Source organism: Amblyomma mixtum, chromosome 2, assembly GCF_055824585.1.
Source record: "Amblyomma mixtum isolate Tamu chromosome 2, ASM5582458v1, whole genome shotgun sequence".
Taxonomy (NCBI): domain Eukaryota; kingdom Metazoa; phylum Arthropoda; class Arachnida; order Ixodida; family Ixodidae; genus Amblyomma; species Amblyomma mixtum.
Genome location: NC_143013.1, coordinates 266,821,292 through 266,837,033, shown reverse-complemented (window position 1 = coordinate 266,837,033; position 15,742 = coordinate 266,821,292). Strand labels below are relative to the sequence as shown.

Here is a 15,742-nt window from a genome sequence, read left to right as displayed (position 1 = left end):
CTCAGCTGGCGTCGCCGCCTCGGAACGGCGGCTGCCGCGAGGGAGGTGAGGTGAGGGGGTGGCGGCGGCGGCGGCGTCGGAGGTGGCGGATTCGACGCCCCTCTCATTATCCGGGCCGGTCGCTCCCTGGGGCCGGCGAATGGCGGCGTCTCGGGGGCCACGTCACGGCCCCGGCGCCGCTTTGGCGGCGGCGGCGGCGCCCCCGACGCGAGAATAGCTAATCACCACCGCCACCCCCCTCCTTTGCTGTCACCCCCCATGCCAGTCCACCGCGTGTGAGGGCCCGCGGTGTGTCGGGGGGCCCGTCATTTTCGCGCGGTGTAGGCACGCCTCCGGGCCACAGCGGCGCGTCGCTCTCTCCGCACGCGCGCCGCGCCTCTCTTGTGTGCCGGAGTCTCTCTGCGCGCGTGTGTGGTGTGTGCGTGTGTGGCGTGTGTCGGTGTCGCGTCGCGCGCCTGGCGAGCGCCCCAGAGCCGTGGCGGCTGAGCACGGTGACAGCCGAGCGGCGGGTTGCCCCTCGCTGCCTGCGCCGCCGCCGCCGCTGCCTCCGGCGCTGGAGATGCGCTCCTCGCCGGCCGAAGCCGCTGCTGCCGCCGCCGCCGCCATGGCTTTCCAGCCCTTCCTGCGACCGGCGCCGCCGGACTTCTCGGTGCACTCCTTGTTGAGCGGCGCCGCGGCCGGCGCGCAGGCCCCGTACTTGCCGCTCGCCGCGGCCGCCGGATTCCCCGCGCTCTTCCCCAAGCTGGGCCCGGGACCCCCGCTGTCGGCCGAGGAGATTCTCGCTGCGGCGGCCGCCCACCGTGGACCCCTGCTGCGACCGCCGCCGGGGCTCGAGCCCGAAGACGACGGTGTGCAGGACGACCCCAAAGTGACGTTAGAATCTATGGACCTGTGGGAAAGGTTTCACGCGTTCGGCACCGAGATGGTCATCACCAAGTCTGGCCGGTGAGAGTCAAACATCCGTTGTTCTCTCACTGTCCTCCTGAGTTTTTGGCTCTTTGATGCCTTGTACAGTAAGTGTATCTCACTCGTTTGACGTACCGGCCAGTATTAGCACCCTGTTGGCTGGAGGACAGTGTGTCATAGTATAGCTGTGCGGCAGTACAAGGCGCATCGTGCCACACGGTGCTGTCGAGCAGTGCCAGAACTGAAATGGCGTCCAACGTACAGCTACTTAGGCTGAGATTAACGATATGCAAAGTGGCTTGTAGCTGTCGCAACATACATGGCAATGGCGCCAGCGCGTGGTTCATGAAAGCGTGCGGCCACTTGTGCAACCCCATTGCGACGCGCCAACGCGACGCGCTTCCTTGATCATGGAAAAGTGTCGTGAGTTGCATGGAAGCCTCCCCAGGACGTTATGTCTGCCAGTTGGAACTTTGCTTATCGACTCCAAAACTCTCACCAGGATACACAGATGTCGATGGTATTGTTCGGATTTGACACAGTCGTGCTGCTCGGTATGATCCGCGCGTGCTTTGAAGGACGTGAACGGATACAATCTATCACTGCGCCATTCTGACAGCCTATACTCTATCAGTATCAAGCGCTGGTAAGAGATGCATTTAATTAGCAGTATGTGACTAAGTGAAATCGATTACAGTAATTAGGATGGTATAGAAAGACCAGTATGAAACGTGATGATTAGTTCCAAACTAGAACCAAATTTTTCTTGCATCCGAATCAACTTTAGATATAGAAAAAAATTACTTGCAAAAAGAAACAGCATGCTCCTAAGTCCTACTTGGCTAGTAATCTTTAACTCCATTTCGTTAAGTGTTCCTTTTAATGTTGCTTCGACATATACAAGCGTGATGGCGAAAGCAGACATCCTGGAAATAAGCGTGTCGTTTATTGCTTGTGGGAGGATTAACTTACCTGAATTTCTCACTTCTAATTTAGTATTGAACTAAATGTCATCACGCGATGACTGTCCCTATTTAGCGTCATGGGCGTGGTCATTCAAACAAGTAACGTTCGAAGTAAGTGGAAACAATTTTTATTTGCACAAATAAGAGCATACATAATGTTGCTGGCGAAAAAAAAGGTGAGAAAAACTACTCAACAGCAATTAAACTAGCACCAGGGTAATTAACAATATTGCAGAAGGTCGGAAAAAGCAATCAACAAAATGCTAATAAAAAACACAACTTGCAGTGTATATAATTTCGAAAACTATAACTTCTATATAGCTGTGTGAAAGCATATCTTAGATGCACGAGAACCCATCAAATTTTGCAACCTATAAGACTTCAGCTATATGTCGTTCCCAGTATGGCGAGGTGGTCTTCCTCCAGAATGTGTTATGGTGGTTGGGTTTATGGGGGTTTAACGTCCTAAAGGTACTCAGGCTATGAGGGACGTCGTACTGAAGGGCTCAGGAAATTTTGACCACCTGGGGTTATTTAACGTGCACTGACAACGCACAGTACACGGGCCAGTAGAATTTCGTTTCCATCGAAATTCGGCCGCCGCGGTGGGGATCGAACCCGTGTATTTCAGTTTCAGTTTATTTCCAGAAAAAACATTCTGGTGGGACACCTGGGCTAAAAGCTGCTTTTGTTAGCTTGACGAGGCCCAGGGCCCAGCATACATGGCAGGGCAAGTCATACAGACATTGAAAAACAGCAAAATAAAGGAACATAAAAATATCAATACTTAAACACACAGCACAGAAAGACGTGTAAAATGCGGTAACAAGTAGAAACGTGTGTACAGTTTTGAAGTAATGTAAAAACTGGAAAAAACATACATATGGATGATTTAAACACATTCAAAAAATAAATAACATCAGTCCAACACAGGAGAAAGAAAAACAGCACAAGAAATTAACAAACAGTTATATAATGTGGTTACAATGATTGTATGATATGAAACGAAAATATAAAGAAAAATATTTGGGACAATGGAAAACAGTTATTCACCAGAACATCTATACGGATATATATATGCGGATAAAAAGTACTGTCGCAACTGGTTAAGGCTGGGTTTGGTAAGTTGCGAGTGTTTATTTAAAATTAACGGGAGGTTGTGCTTAAGGGACTGTAGTTTGTAATTGGTGCGGAAACGGGGAATTTGCCACAAATCAGTGCTACGTGTGAATGCATTATTGCTGTTATGTTGAAGGGATGCGGAACGTCAGCCGAACGCTGTGACCACTGAGCCACCAGCTTATGTCAATGGGTTTGGCATGGAGTAGAAGTGCTTGCACGCAACTGAAGTACACGGGGATGGATGGTTACGACGACGTTTTAACCGATATCTTTTCTATCCGGGTATTTGAGAGATGAGCTGTGAGGAGCAGCTGCCCAAGACTGTGTGTACTAAACATAGCTGTAGGTGCTAAGTAGCTGAATGCTATTTCCATCAGCATCTTAGTGTACTTACAACTTATTTGATTGGTCTTTCCTCAACATCAGCGAGCACTGGAAGCATACAGAAACGCTTATTATGAGCTAATTGTTCCATATAAATATGGAAAGCGTTCCTTCAAGCCATTCCATTGAGTGAACACATGTTGGGTGAACACATTATACAGATGTGTACAACACGAAAGAGAACCTCGAAACGCGTGTTGTTGCGGGTCGATCATGGCTGTTGAAAAAACTGCAGGCACGCCCCTTCGCTTCTGTGAATCGTGTACTTTAACTAGCAAGCGAGATGATGTGTGCCGAACCGCACATTCGAGTGCGTATTATGCGTAGTTTCTATTAATCGAGGAACTGGCCTTAGAAGTTGTTACTGTTCTCCGTGCTGAAGGCGCAAGCTTCGTCGCAAGCGTCATTTGTTTACAACTGCCTAAGCACGCTGCTGGCTCGCTTCCGTATGCGCTGCGCCGTTCCCTTTAATATTGTTTACATCTGTACATTCGCCTCGTGCATTATTGCACCGACAATAAGACCCACATTGCATCGTACCAACCACCTTACAAATAAACATGTTTCAAAATCCATATAAAGCGGTTGAAGTTGCAGTTCGTGAAATTTTGACTCACGTTGCTGCATGGCTTACCCGCAATGAAAAGAGCCAAATCTGATGTGTCGTATCTACTGCACGAAGCAGGCCTCCTTCACTAATATGAAGCCGTGAATAACACACTTTTTAGAAACCTGAAATTACATTGTGCACATCGTATACACACCCGCATGGATACGTTTCATACTGGGCGTCATGTTTTGCTTGCCGTGATGCACGACTTCCTGTTTTTGAAATCACTTCGCTCCTCATTAATTGTGCCCGGACAGGGAAATCATTGTCAGACGTTTGCTTCAAGCGCAGAACCTACGCAGCTGCAACATGCACACACGAAGCCAGCGCTTGCTATGAATCATGAAAAGAGGTGGATGCATGAGTGGAAAAACAAACATATTTACGAATTCCTACATTGCCTTATCTTTCTATATTTCGGGATGACACTTGAGCGGCGCGCTAACGATTTGTGTGTTTCTGCAAAGTTTTGAAATGAAGAATGCGAGAAAGAAACGCTGGCCCTGGATTCACGGAAAGTGCAGGTTTTATAGCGTTGTGAGCATGCATAGTTATAGTTACATTGAAACAACTGCCAGCGATGGAATAAATAGCTTGCCATCCAGCACCCACCATGTTGTAGCTGATTCAGCTTCTGATGCCGCCGCCGCCGCGTCCCTGCCTCGACCCACCGAAACCCGAATCTTAATATCTGAACAACAGAATTCAATCGACGAAATATTAACGCGTAACGCGGTAGCGTTAGGAGCCTGTGCCGCAGAACATCCGGCGTCGTCGTCAGCTTCGTTGACTGTTAGCGAAAAATCCACGCAAAATCCCCAGAGAGGCCACCTAAGAGGCAGATAGGCCACGTAACCTTGTGGCGTCATCACAACCTGTGGCGTCATCACAACCTGCTCAGTGCATCCTTATGGCTGAGCCTAAGTGTGCGCTCCAATTTTTACGGACAGCATGAGAGGCAGCGGAATCCGAATTCCCTTCGCCTCATGGAATTCTGTGACGTGACAGAAATCTAAAGACGCTGACGTATATTTTTTCTTGTGTTTTGCCTCCATTATAATTTTAATAGAGGGCCATTAAAATTTTGCTTGGCACTTAAACCACTACTCAGGGCTCGCCCCAATTCCTCCGTCAGTTCTGCAAGTCATACGTTGCGAGCGATCACTTTCGTTGTTTTTTTTTTCCGCAATGTAGTCTTTCAACGTTGTAGAAGATGTTGCGTCATGATCCGGTTCCCGTTTGATCTGCAGATCGATGTAACATAAACTGCAGTCTCGAAGGGTTATTTCCTCGTAAAACTGGTCTATACAAAGTCTATAGACTTCTTATAGACTTTATTGCCTTCCTATATGTCTATTCACAGTCTATAGACTCTCTATAGACGAAAGTAAACTAAGAATGTATTGCCATTGGTTCTCTATAGACTGTCTATTGGATTTGTATTGGGTATAGACTATTCGCTAGGATGTGCCTATAAACTGTCTATAGACCTCATAGAGAAAAGTTTATGGACATTCTATAGACTGTCCAAGGGAATTTTTGTAAGAGGTACCCTGTCAGAACCAGAGGTGCCACGTCAGGAATTGAGAAGTATCAGGACAGGTTTCTGTTAAGAATATTAATACAAATCGGGAGACCGCGCAGCTGAAAGCAAGAAGATAACAAAATTTTCAGAGGTGTTATATACTAAGGCACACATATTATGCTTAGGTATTACTACGCTATACCTGCTACTAGAATGTTAGGCAACAGATGAACCTAATTCTGTGATGAGCGAATGCATAACCCATACAAAAGAATTTCACAAGAAGACATTATCGTCTACACATCGGCGCTTTTTTTTTTGTTTTCGAAATAAAAGTTGCAAGCAGATAATCACGCTCAGCTTTTAAAGAAACGCTTCCATTCCTTGGGCAGCTACATTTTGGTTAATTAGGCGAAGGTATAACGCTGCGAAGGTATAACGAAGATATAACGCTGCAAACGCCTGAAGTCTTCGCAGCGTTACAAAAACACTTTGCACCGAATCGCCACAACATGCACTGAGCACATTGCATTGTATCAACCTCAGAAGGACGGCAGCTTTACCGTTTCACGAATTTCAATGTCCGCACATAAAGCCTCGCCTTGTTTCGACATATTTCACGCCTCGCTACGACGAACTTCCGGTGAACGATCACTGCAGTAAGCTGCCATATATATGTATATAGCACTTTGAAGTTATTTCCCGTAGTCCATCATCATAAACTACACAGTGCGATACCGCTATTTTATGCAGTGCTTCGAAACTCTGTCCTCCTGATCCATCATCATAAACGAGCGCGGGGCTTCCCCTTAATATCATTTATCTGCTGAGACCTGCTAGAGTACGCACATGTTGTCACGATACATACTTGTCATGACGAAGTTTCCAAAGGGAAGAGGTGCAAAAGCCTCGGTCGATGCCGCTGTGTATAGTATCATCATCATCAGCCTGACTACGCCCACTGCAGGCAAAGACCTCTCCAATGTCTCTCCATAAACGCTGTCCTTTGCCACTTGCGGCCACCGTATCCCCGCACACCTCTTAATCTCATCCGCCCACCTATCTTTCTGCCGCCCCCTGCTACGCTTGCCTTCTCTTGGAGTCCACTCCGTTACCCTTGAGCACCACCGGTTATCTTGTCTTCGCATTGCATGCCCTGCCCAAGTGCATTTCTTCCCCGTGATTTCGACAAGGATGTCATTAACCCGCGTTTGTTCCCTCACCCGCTCGGTCCGCTTCCGGTCTCTCAACGCTATTTTTTCTTCCATAGCTTGCTGTGTTGTCCTTAACTTAAGCTGACCCCTTTTCGTTACCCTTCGCGTTTCTGACCCATAGGTGAGCACTGGTACCGATGCCGCTGTGTATACAAGATACTGACAACTTTTTTTTTTTTATTCAAGCTCATGCGTTCGTCCTCGGCGTCTTCTTCGTAGTATTGTCTTGATATGCAGTCGTCCCTGTATTACGTCGTGCTTCACCGCTTGCTGCTCCTTGTATGTTTTCTCTAGAGTTATCACCATGCTTGAGGGTTTGATCATGCACGGAGGGGGATTGCATTCGACCGATATTGAAAACGATATGGTTTCAAAGCTGTCTTGTCATTATAACCAGTGTTCCTATCTCTGTGAGGGCACCGGAAATTCGCAAAAAAGCTCGACCGCTTCTCGGTCGGATGTCTTGCCCCTCAAAATTGGCGGCGCAATCAGCTATCAAGATGACCTTGGCCTGCTTCTGGTTTGAAACTAGATGTCCAGAGGACATACTGTGAGGTGTTCTTAAAAGAAAGCTTTCGGGGGCTGCAGAGCGCCTGTGCATTGACTGAGCGAAATGCGAGAACTGAGCTCAGTAAAGAGCCAAGCCGACCGCCGTGTACCCATCCGTTTCCGTTGGGTATAAGCTTAACCTGGCATGGCACATGGCCTGTAGCTATAGCTATATATCCCTTACAAAAAATTTTTACGCACTATAGACTTCTGTCTATAAAGTCTATAGACCCACTATAGACAAATCCTAGAGAACAGTCTATATAATAGACAATACAAATGCTATAGACAGTCTACAGACAATCTATAGATTTATGGCCATACACTTTGAGTAGACTTTTGTCTATAGACAGTCTATAGACTACGAACAGACAAAAAGAAATATCTATAGGAAGGCAATAGTCTATAAGAAGTCTGTAGACTGTCTGTAGACCATTTTTATAAGGCTCTGGGGTAAAAGGCCTGGGAAAGGGGTCGTCGACCACATGTTTCGGAGACAAAAACATCTTGTGCCATGGCATTCTTTGGCCGAAGCTGGCCTTGCGCCATATTCATCATCATCATCAGCATATATATGCTGGGGTCCTTGATGATACCGTGCTAATTCACTTTAACCTTAGGACAATTAAGGGGCACGAGTGCAGTAGCAGGCTTTGCTGTTTCGATAGGGGATCGAACGAGGGAAGGGGTGACAGGAGCGTTATTTACCTTTGTTAGCCCAAACCTCCTCCAGCTCTTCACCTCAACGATTTCTTTCGCAATGAATACTGCGCGTTTGCAATTAATTCAAATCACGTAGACTTATGAATGAATAGCTTTTGCTGCTCGCCTAGTCCAGCGCCAGCACATGTTGGATGCCTCTTCCCATGGAGCTCAAGCAATCGCATACACTGCGTCATCCACAGGCAGCCCCCGTGTATAACTGTTACGAACGTGTCACCCTCTGCGCTCTCAGTACAGCCCGCAATTGAATTTTATTAATGAGGCTCCGTTTCGGCGCCAGCTGTGCAATGAGCGAAAGAACAGCGACGGTCCCTTGCGAAATCATTTGTACGTGGCCTGTGCCGGAAGGGGAGGTAGCGTGGGCGAAGAGGTGAAAAGAAAAGGAAATTCGGTACAGTTACGCGAATGAATACAAAACATTTTACTGTTTCCAACGCCACAGGGCCGCAACAAAAAAAAAGGTAATAACTTATTTAGTCCTGGGCAGTTACTGGGTCAGCATTAATAAATTAATATAACCTGTTTTTTTATTCTAAATCCGTGCACATGCAGGTTATTTCAATCTTACAGAGCTGTAGAGAATTTGAAGAGATCACAAATGGTGAAATTTGCGTAAGTATACAGGCTTTGTCGAACTGTTCACTTATCTCGTTGACTCTTTTCAAGGAAAAGCGCTTTTCCCTCGGTCATTCTAGATTTCGTGTCCACGGCGCCGTAAGCACTTTCGCGAGAAGGTGCCCCATCCTGAAAACTACTTGAATTCTAACTTCCTTACTCTGGACATTCACCGTCGTTACCTATGGTGTTGATAGCGATGTAATATTTAATTTTTCCATAAATTAAAGAATACTCAGGCTGCTTCTCCTGCAGACGACCGCCAACAGTGCTTATTAAAATGTCGCAACACGTGGCAGGGTCTTTTTTGTTCAAAGCATTGCCGGTGTTACATTAAAAGGAAGCACCTAAACTTTCGGCAGTCGAGTCGGGCGCAATTGCATTCGCTCGCTCTTCAGAACGTACACTCTAAACACGAATACGCCTATACGGGAGTAAAAAGGGAGTAAGCTGTCCTATAGCGCACCCCGTTTTATAAAAGGGAGTGTGATATAAGACAGTTCGCTCCCTTTTTACTCCTTTCTATTTAGAGTGTACACTCTAAACACGAAAACACCGATATGGGAGTAAAAAGGGAGTAAACTCTCTTCTATTGCACCCCGTTTTATAAAAGGCAGTGTGATATAAGACAGTTCGCTCCCTTTTTACTCATTTCTATTTAGAGTGTACACTCTAAACACGAAAACACCTACACGGGAGTAAAAAGGGAGTAAACTCTCTTCTATTGCACCCCGTTTTATAAAAGGGAGTGTGATATAAGACAGTTCGCTCCCTTTTTACTCCTTTCTATTTAGATTGTACACTAAACACGAAAACACCTATATGGGAGTAAAAAGGGAGTAAACTCTCTTCTATTGCACCCCGTTTTATAAAAGGGAGTGTGATATAAGACAGTTCGCTCCCTTTTTACTCCTTTCTATTTAGAGTGTACACTCTAAACACGAAAACACCGATATGGGAGTAAAAAGGGAATAAACTCTCTTCTATTGCACCCCGTTTTATAAAAGGCAGTGTGATATAAGACAGTTCGCTCCCTTTTTACTCCTTTCTATTTAGAGTGTACACTCTAAACACGAAAACACCTATATGGGAGTAAAAAGGGAGTAAACTCTCTTCTATTGCACCCCGTTTTATAAAAGGCAGTGTGATATAAGACAGTTCGCTCCCTTTTTACTCATTTATATTTAGAGTGTACACTCTAAACACGAAAACACCTACACGGGAGTAAAAAGGGAGTAAACTCTTCTAGCGCACCTCGCTTTATAAAAGAGAATGCGGTAGAAAACAGTTCACTCCCTTTTCACTCCTTTCTGTTTAGAGTGTACACTCTAAACACGAAAACACCTATATGGGAGTAAAAAGGGAATAAACTCTCTTCTATTGCACCCCGTTTTATAAAAGGCAGTGTGATATAAGACAGTTCGCTCCCTTTTTACTCCTTTCTATTTAGAGTGTACACTCTAAACACGAAAACACCTATATGGGAGTAAAAAGGGAATAAACTCTCTTCTATTGCACCCCGTTTTATAAAAGGCAGTGTGATATAAGACAGTTCGCTCCCTTTTTACTCATTTATATTTAGAGTGTACACTCTAAACACGAAAACACCTACACGGGAGTAAAAAGGGAGTAAACTCTTCTAGCGCACCTCGCTTTATAAAAGAGAATGCGGTAGAAAACAGTTCACTCCCTTTTCACTCCTTTCTGTTTAGAGTGTACACTCTAAACACGAAAACACCTATATGGGAGTAAAAAGGAAGTAAACTCTCTTGTAGCGCACTCCGCTTTGTAAAAGGGAGTGCAGTAGAAGACAGTTCACTCCCTTTTTATTCCTTTCTGTTTAGAGTGTATGGCAGCTCCTGCATCTATCCTTTTCCTTTTTCGGCACATTTCGCTTTCCATTTTTGCCTCCTGATTACTTTCTTTTACGGTTGGCGTTTTTGATTATTACCTTAGGCGCTTTATTATTATCTTTCTTGGTTCAGTTCCGCAAGAATTTTTTTTGTCAGTCCACATAAAATGCCGCCTGAGTCGCGTCGTTATCGGAAGTCCGCCGCCGACCCGTGCCTGTTCGAGTGAAAAGGGAGAGCGCATTCAATCCATTATCCGTGCGCTTGTCAACTCGCTCGGGCACGTGGCCTCGTTATAAGAGCGACGCGACAAAATAAAAATTGAATATAAATCCGGAAGAAAGAAGTGTAATGAATTTGATGGGAAATTTAACGCGGGGGGAAAAATAAATGGGATCTGTGTTCAGAGCAGCTTCATCGCAGGGTCCCATAATATGAAAAAATGGAGAGATGCCTGTGGCATTACACTATTATAGCTCCATGCCCATCGTAATCAATATACCAACGCTGCCACCGCCACTCCTTATATTTTTATTTGTTTATTTGCTTATTTATTTATGTAATTGTTTATTTATTTACGTGTATTTACATGCCTCAAGCGAGGCATTGTGTAAGGTTGCTCAGATCGAAAAGTTTGTGTGAAGTAGGTTAGAAATCAAAAGCTTTGGTTTTTGGTTTATTTGGGTTTAACGTCCCAAAGCAACTGAGGCTATGGGGACGCCGTAGTGAAGGGCTCCGGAAATCTTGACCACCTGGGGTTCTTTAACGTGCACTGACATCGCACAGCACACGGGCCTCTAGAATTTCGCCTTCATCGAAACTCAGCCGCCGCGGCCGGGATATAAATCAAAAGCATAAGAAACAGTAGAGCAAAACAGACCCACAACAAGTGAGCATAGGTTATAAGATATCGAAGTTCGCAAGAAGTAATATGAAGTACGAGACAATAATGCATTGAACAAAAATTGGGGAAACTCACAAATTATTATACAAAAGCAAAGAACAGCATTTCAGGTATACGTAAAAACAACTGCGCATGACAAGAACCAACGAGGCAATGTTCTCAAGTGGCTGTAACAAAGCCGAAATTGAGGGCGCCGTCATGCGAGTCGGCGAGTAATCAGAGAGGGACTAGCGTCTCAGCTGCTGAAGCAATGAACGGGCATAGACCCAGTAGTCTGGAGCGGCACCTACAGCGGAAAGCCTTTTCTACCTCGTTTGCTACTGTCCCCTTTGCCACGACTACGTCGTTATTGTGCCGAAAAATCCCGGTTATTCTTTGCGAGCTCGTGAATGCATTCCTTCTTCCATGCATACCACTAATACTCCATCATCATCATCAGCCTGACTACGCCCACTGCAAGGCAAAGGCCTCTCCCATATCTCTCCAATGAACTCTGTCCTTTGCCAGTTGCGGTCACTGTATTCCCGTAAACTTCTTAATCTCCTCCGCCCAACTAACTTTCTGCCGCCCCCTGCACGTTTGCCTTCCTTAGAATTACTCCTTATAACTAATACAATAACTATATAATAAGTAACTATAACTATATAATAACTATACAATAACTATATATTAAGTATATAACTAATATATGCTCCTTATAACTAATGAAATCATACCAGTACCACGATCATCATCCCCAGTTTGATGAATGAGCGTATAAAACAGCGCCACCATTGCCACGTGCATGTTGTATGGTTAGACTATGCACGCAGGCACAATGAACGAAATTACATATTTTTGAGTGAGGACCTGGTACTCGTAGTCCTGCTGGCGTCGAAAGAGCGCTTATGGCACATAGTCGCTTCATACTACTATTATTAATGATTTGTGTATACGTGCCCTCAGAAATTTCTTCTCGCAGTACTGTTTCAATGTAGCTCGAACAAAATTCAACGTACACTCAACAAAAGCTCGTATGACGTTTTCCGCTGGATATGTCTCTAACCGCGCAAAGGCCGAACGCGCTTGCAAATCATGCATGACTGTAGGTTAATGTTCAGATCAGAACATTCCACGATTGCTGTTCAAAAAGTGAACGTCGAAACTGAAAGTTCTTGCATGTTGATGTAAGCATGTACTGTACCACATGTGTTGTGCTTGAAGGGCATGCAGTAGCAGGTCGCAGTGGCAAAATCACCTATTTTGAACGTATGCATGAGCTACTGACGTGTACTAATAGCTGACTTCGTCTTATCAGGTCGCGTATTGACAGTTCATAATGCACACTTCCTTTCTTGTTGCTGTCGATGGGCTGTTTTATCCATAGGTTTCCTGATTCAGGAAATTCTTCTTCTCGCCGTCGGGGCATGTAAAATGGCTCTGAGCAAATGAAGCGTGGTGTCATTCAACCCAGGGACGTTATCTAATAGTAATATCCTCGCAGGCGCCTCGTCTGCGTCAGGCAATATGCAGTGAGACTTTAACCTGGAAAGCGGGCCTCAAAACTCCTGATGCAGTCACCGTATATTTGTGTCTGTATTGCGCGTCGCGCGAAGCGTTTCATAAATTCTCCCTTATCTCTCCGCGCGGCTGCCTCGTTCATTAGCGAAGGATGTGTACATGTATACACTTGACGGGGAACTTTTCGCTGTCTACCACAATTTCGTGCACACCTGCGGGCGCGAAGTTTGCACGGCGTACAATATTATACACGTGTTACATACGTCCTGAGAGCTAGGGGAACGAGCGTTTAGTTTAGTGAGTTAAAGGAAGTATATTTGTTTAGGGGACAAGCAGTGAGCTTCTGTCTGGACCATGACAAACAAACGGTCAGGTGAAAAAGAATGGGGCGAAGTGAGTTTGGCAGATATGCTTTCAAGCTACGAATAGCAACTTAATTTAGTTCCTCAAAAGGAAAGTAACCCAGCTGTTTATTCTCCTAGTATACTCACCTATGGGACCGAAGCTTAAAGGCTGTCGGAAATGCTGGAAACCAAGTTGAGGACAGCGCAATCTTTATAAAAATGATTTGGGTACTTTCTATAGACTTCTAGACTTTATTATCTTCCTATGGCTCTCTCCTTTTTCCTATTCATAGTCTATAGACTGTCTATAGACAAAAGCCTAATAAAAGCGTGTGGCGCACCGGCGCCAATGCTAAGTTCTAGCGCCGCCTATCAGATTCCCCACCAAGCTTCCTCCAATGTAGCGTAGCAAAATTGAGCCCCTCTTTATTATCAGCGGCGTCGGCATGTCGGCGCTCCTTTCTACATTACTTCCTGCCTTCGGGTCAGCACGGTAAAAAGAGCAATAATTCTTGCTTGTTCTACCAAGACGTATCAATAAGTAAACGAAACAAAAAGGGGGATCTGTTTCACCAGCAAGGGACAAATGTCTGCCAGCACGCACATATATAGATATCATATAACAGATACTGCTCGAGCACCATCTGCGGATTCTATATATATATATATGCAATGTGTATAGGTGATGAATAGGCGTAGAGTGGCATGCATATATGATACAGTCGTCAGACTGCCTGTGACGACGCTCTGACCGAACGCTGCCAGTGTGTTATACAGCAGGCCGAGCCGGTCGCGCCGTATCGATGCTGCACGCCCGGGTATACAGGGTGTTTCACCTAAGACTTTACACAATTTTTGAAAATAAGCTTTTTGAGTTACTGCGACGCTTTTTTCGGCATAGCATTGTCAGCGGCGTGGTACGTCAGAATACAGCTAAGATGTGCTAACTAGCAGGTTGGTTAACGAGTACTGAATAGTTCAGTTTTAGCTATTACTGTTAGGCTATATGATTACTGAAAAGCGTGAAGGCCACCGTTATTAATACCCATGTTCATTTTTTTAGAATATCGAAAACGCGGTTACCCTATAGCACTGTGGCCCAACAAATTTAGGCTACATCGCGCCAAAATACATCGGCTTTCTTCAGAAGCTTGCAGGCAAAGCAATCTCTCCAGTGCACGTAACTCGTCGAAAAAGCCAAAATTTGTTGGGCCACAGCACCAAGGGTAAACGCGTTTTCGAAATTCTAAAAGCTGATATCGATATTATTTACGATGGGCCACACGCCTCTCTGTAATTAAGGGGCCGAACAGTAAAAGTTAAATAGTTAACTATTCAGTATTCGTTAACCAGCCTGCTAGTTAGCACGTCTTAGCTGTATTCCGACGTACTTAACCGCTGACAAAGCTATGCCTAAAAAAAAGCTCTCTTCTAATTCAAAAAGCCTATTTTTAAAAACTGTGTTAAGTCTTAGGTGAAACACCCTGTATACGAGCTCCCGCTGGCAGTCGGAGCGCGAAGCGGCGCCGGGCCTCTTTCCTGCGTCGTCCACGTATATGCTGCGGTGCTTCGCGTATTCCATACATACGCGGACGTCGCGCACGCCGGGCTGTAATTAACGAGGCGTCTGTCTCACGTTATCGCACTCAATTACTCCCTGACGTTACGCTGCACGGCGGGTCGTTTCTGTTATTCTTGATTTTTATCCTTTCCTTTTGCTTTTCATTTCTGAAACCATGTCAGGGCAGGAATCTCAACGAGTGTGTATATACGCACACTGACGGGAAGTATAATTAATAGTAAGCGCGCGCCCCAAAACCGACTAAATATAAACCGTCTAGGAGTTTCGGTTTCAGATCAGCATGTTGAAGTCACGGTTGAGCAGTTCTTTGGAGTTTTCTTATCGGAGGCACAGACGTCCTTGCCTTCCAGGGCAGTGTGAAGTGTATTCGCTCGAGGAAAGATTTTTAAAGTTGGTTCATTGTTGAAAGGCCTCTTAGAAGCGAACATTCACGAAACTGAGAAGCGTAAACGCATGAGTAGAAATACACTGATAAAAACCGTATATCCCTGACAAAAATTTTTTTAAGATAGTCTATACACTGTCCATAGACTTCTGTCTATAAAGTATATAGACAAATCATAGAGAGAAGTCTATAGGCAATACAAATGTTATAGACTGTCTATAGGTAATCTGTACATTTATGGCCATACACTTTTAGTAGACATTTGTCTATACACGGTCTATAGACTATGAATTGACAAAAATAAATACCTATAGGAAAACAATAGTCTATAAAAAGTCTATAGACTGTCTATAGACCATTGTCATGAGGGATAACTCTGTGTTTAAGGAAAGTTTTGATATACCGGGGGCCTCAGATCGCTCTAAGGTGTGGCGCGCTGATGGAGCTGAGCGAACTGGGTAGGCGGGCAACGGTGTACACTAAGCCAGAAAGGACAAAAGGGAATAGTGAGTCCCTCTAGGGACTAACTCCATTCACGCAATTATTATTCCTTTCCATTACTCT

General features: G+C 45.2%; 1 protein-coding gene across 3 annotated transcripts in view; it reads left to right on the top strand.

Annotated features, from left to right (window-relative positions):
• Positions 1–294: 294 nt before the first annotated feature.
• Positions 295–15,742, top strand: part of LOC149363894 (uncharacterized) — a 109,625-nt gene continuing 94,177 nt past the window's right edge. For all 3 annotated transcript variants that reach the window (XR_016289129.1, XM_089573872.1, XM_089573871.1), the window contains exon 1: positions 295–945. Coding sequence is in view for 2 of the 3 variants with exons in the window: in XM_089573872.1 (XP_089429998.1) it covers positions 560–945 (386 nt within the window). In the remaining variant the exon portion in view is untranslated. The remainder of the gene's footprint in view (positions 946–15,742) is intronic.